The sequence below is a fragment of the Solanum stenotomum genome, chromosome 3, assembly GCF_019186545.1.
Source record: "Solanum stenotomum isolate F172 chromosome 3, ASM1918654v1, whole genome shotgun sequence".
NCBI lineage: Eukaryota > Viridiplantae > Streptophyta > Magnoliopsida > Solanales > Solanaceae > Solanum > Solanum stenotomum.
This window is the reverse complement of record NC_064284.1, coordinates 60,668,151-60,672,479: the sequence shown is the minus strand read 5'-3', so window position 1 is coordinate 60,672,479 and position 4,329 is coordinate 60,668,151. Positions and strand designations below refer to the sequence as shown.

The following is a 4,329-nucleotide window of genomic DNA, read 5'->3' as shown; positions in this document are numbered from 1 at the left end:
CTCGTCCTACTTGCTCTTGCGTGCACTTCCTGAATCTTCAGGGTGAAAGCTGTAAGAATCTATTTTTATGTATGAGAGATGCCTTAGTGTACACCAGTTAGTTACACTCGAGCATGTTAGTAAGAGCACATCACTTTTCAGGCCACAAAGGCAGCATCAGATGCATTGGAAGCTGATGGGTCCTGGGGAGAAGGTACAGTACGCTACTCGTGCCCGTGATGTGTGGGATAAGTACCTTAGCAGGTTCAACTTTATTGACTTTCAGTTAACGCTTCCACTTCTCTATATGTGAATTTGTCATCTGCTTCAGGTATGTTCTCTGTAACATCTGTTGATAAGATTACCATGATATGCATGAAGTTTATGTGATAGCATGAACACCTGTGCTTAAAGCTTATGTTTACATGTATTCCGTTAGTTAATTCCGATCCATTGATGACATTCGTTCCTTTGTCATTAACTCTGATCATGTCCGTAATATTCTAAGGTGGTTTTGGAGTTGTTTGGTGTGACTCTGATATGATGCTAAAAGCTCTAAAAACACGTTACCAATCAATCTATTTATACATTGCACCAAAAAAAGAAATCATAATAAAATCCTAACTTGTTCATCAAATTATAAATAGAAAGCTTAAACATATACATAACAAAAGATAAAAAAAAGTTGAAACTTTTTCTTAATGATGAAATAAAGTAAAACTCAAAATTTATCGGAAGACAACTTGCGAAATTTTCATATTTAAACCTTAAGATAGAGAGTACTTCCTCTTCAAATTTAATCTTACCTAACATAAATTTAAATGAGTCAAATTAGTAAATTAAATAATTATAAAAATAATATTTGACCAATCTAATAAGTGGAAACTCACTCTTAGGTGAACACTAAGTATGAATGCAATTTAAAGCATATTTTAAATTAATTAATGGATATATATGGGACTAAACCTAACAAAAGTGCACCCACTTGGTTCACAAAGAAACTTTATTCTATTTTCTCGCTTTATTTTCTTCCAATGTCTTTCCTATTCAAAGCCATCATTTCTATCAACCTTCCTACCCTATTTTAAAAGTCAAATTTAGAAATATATTTTTTTTTATAAAAAAACAAGAAGATATGGCAGTAACATAGAAATCACTTGGTTTGTACTATATAGTTAGTTGTTAAGTTTGACTCAGACTGGGTTTTGACCAATTAATATTGACGAATATAAATAAAATCCATTTCTTTTAGATAAATTTAAACTTTGATATAACTTATAATAAAATTGATTATACATAATTCGTCTTCCATTCACTTTTACTTGTCACTTATTTCTAAAATAAAATATTCTTTTTTATTTTTACTTAACATCAATTAATGGCTATAGCACTATTTCTTTTATTAGATATGTCAAGTCAAATAATGACAAGTAAAAATGAATGGAGGGAGGACGTACTATTAATCTTCAACAACCACCATTTTAGTTTTTTCCTAGCAACCCCCTCTCACATATTTTGTTTACCAACCATCATTTGTTCCTCTCTATTTATACTCACCACATGATATCCCATCTTACCACAACCAAAACAAAAAAAATTCTAAGTTCACAACATTTTTTTCTATCTATACAAATAAACTCTAACCATTTTCTCTTCACGAAAATTTATTCATTACAAATCTAACCATTTTCTTGATCCAATGGCACCATCAATTGCACAAAATGAACATATTAATGGAGAAGTAGAAGAAGTGGCTATGGATTTGTGCAAGAAATCAAATTATGATCCATTGAATTGGGAAATGGCTGCTGATTCTTTAAGAGGGAGTCATTTGGATGAAGTGAAAAAGATGGTGGATGAATTTAGAAAGCCAATTGTGAAACTTGGGGGTGAAACTTTGACTGTTGCACAAGTTGCATCCATTGCAAATGTTGATAACAAAATTAATGGTGGGGTCAAAGTAGAACTTTCTGAAAGTGCAAGGGCTGGTGTGAAAGCTAGTAGTGATTGGGTGATGGATAGTATGAGTAAAGGTACAGATAGTTATGGTGTTACTACTGGATTTGGTGCAACATCTCATAGAAGAACAAAAAATGGTGGTGCTCTTCAAAAAGAACTTATTAGGTAAACAAACTACTTTTTTCATTATATACACTGACAACATAAAGAATTTTATATTTTTTGTTATATATAGCTTATTGACTACCTTGAGTGCTCCATCTTGGGTCATAGACATCGTATGCTCCGTTAGAAAAGTTATTTTTTTTTTTAATGATGACACACATTTTTATGTTTCTTGTTTTCTAGCCATAGCATTCTGAACCATTGTTGATTATAAATTTAGCTAAGTAACAAATTTGATTAATTGTATTATCTAAACTTAAAAACAATATATAGTTGGTACTACAATGACAGCTGCAAGATTTTCAGTAAACGAGTTCGTTATTTATTATTGGGATATCCCATCAAAATTTGAGAAAAAGGCTCATCTATGTCATCCGTTTAAAGTTTAGCTCATTTATGCTATTTCCGTTTAAGAAAAGCCTCATCCATGCCATTATTTGTTAACTAAAAAAAGTTTCGATGCCATATTTGAGCCAAATAAAATTTTACTTTGTATGTATAGAGTGATATTACGCGTAGATGTTTCGGATGAAATTCAGTTAAAAATGTGATCTTGATGAATATGATATATTTGCAGGTTCTTGAATGCTGGAGTTTTTGGCAATGGAACAGAAACATCTCACACATTGCCACATTCAGCAACAAGGGCAGCTATGCTTGTTAGGATCAACACTTTGCTTCAAGGCTACTCTGGCATTAGATTTGAAATCTTGGAAGCAATTACTAAGTTGATCAACAGCAACATCACCCCGTGTTTGCCCCTCCGTGGTACGATAACTGCCTCGGGTGATCTTGTACCTTTGTCCTACATTGCTGGTTTGCTCACTGGCANAATCAATTTCTATAACATCACAGATCATATCATATTTCTTAGTACTTCATAACATTCCTAGTTTCTCCACATGAGATTTCAGGACTTGTTCAAATATATATTTATATGTATGTGTAATAAATATATGTGAATGTAACTTTACAATTTTTCAGGAAGTAGAAGAAATAGAATAGAAGACCCCGTGCCGTCTGGTAGGTTTCATAATTCAGGTGCTACATCGACAGACAACTTGTGGAATGAGCAAGCATTGTCACAAACTTGATCAGAAGTAGTAGTACCTCTTATTGATTTTGCTAAATTGGCAATTTTCACTGATAACTAAGATTGGAACAGGGCCGGGGGATTCGGCCCTGTTAACAAGGTATGTAACAACGGATTGCAACTTATTTACAGAAAAATATAATGGTGTTTTTGATACAACATCGACGGATATCAACAAGTGATAGCTGTCAAAAGATTATCTAGTAATGTTCTCTTAGATGATGATATGACGGCCATCAGAAGTAGTAGTATTGTTCTCTTAGATGATGATATTTTATCTAGTAATTTAAGGGTCATTCACCGAGATCTGAAGGCAAGCAATGTTCTCTTAGATGATGATATGAATCCGAAAATCTCAGATTTCAGCTTAGCTAGAACCTTTCAAGTGACTCAAGAGGGAGAATTGGTGGAACATAGTAAAAATTTCCTCTATTTCTGCATTCAGACCGTAAAAAAGTTACTCAAATAATGACTTATATATATGTTGCAGTTGTTATATGTCACCTGAATACACTATGGGAGGACTATTCTCTGAGAAACCTGATGTCTACAGCTTTGGTGTTTTGCTCCTAGAGATTGTCAGAGATGAAAAAATGCAGTTGAGCGCTTTTACTATGAAACGTAAACACACAAAGAAGTCAAAGAGGGTTCAACATTTGTCATTAGGTTGGAGAGAGGAAAAAACAAGAATGTTTATAAGCACCATATTCTCTGAACAGTTGTAAGCTACTGCTCAGTGGCTACTGCTCAGTGGCTTTAGCATGCTTCTTTTTCTTAATAGAACAATTATTTATTCAATTTCAATAAAATATTTGACTAGATCATATATTTGTCTATGTGTCTACGGTAGATGATTTAGTGTATAGAGTATAATTTATACATGAAAGATTAAATATCGATACATACGTATAAAGTTAATGTTCACAATCTAAGATGGAAATTAGACAAAGTCGTAGTATGATTGTAATACAAGCTTAAATATAACTTGGTAAATTACTCGTGCTTCGCACGGATTGAACTATTTTATAAGTTTACATATGATCATTCGGTAATATTCGTATTTTCGATACATACACTATATTTTCAAGAACATAATTAACAAAATTTAAATGGAGAATCTTTGGCTCCTTTCT

General features: G+C 32.7%; 1 protein-coding gene across 1 annotated transcript; it reads left to right on the top strand.

The window, feature by feature from the left end:
* The first annotated feature begins 1,563 nt into the window (after nt 1–1,563).
* Nucleotides 1,564–3,956, top strand: LOC125859118 (phenylalanine ammonia-lyase 2-like). Its single transcript, XM_049538840.1, has 6 exons — nt 1,564–2,103; nt 2,681–2,976; nt 3,088–3,144; nt 3,269–3,296; nt 3,687–3,817; nt 3,916–3,956. Exons 1-6 carry the CDS (start codon nt 1,679–1,681, stop codon nt 3,954–3,956), a joined length of 978 nt encoding a protein of 325 aa, XP_049394797.1. The 5' UTR covers nt 1,564–1,678.
* Nucleotides 3,957–4,329: the final 373 nt, after the last annotated feature.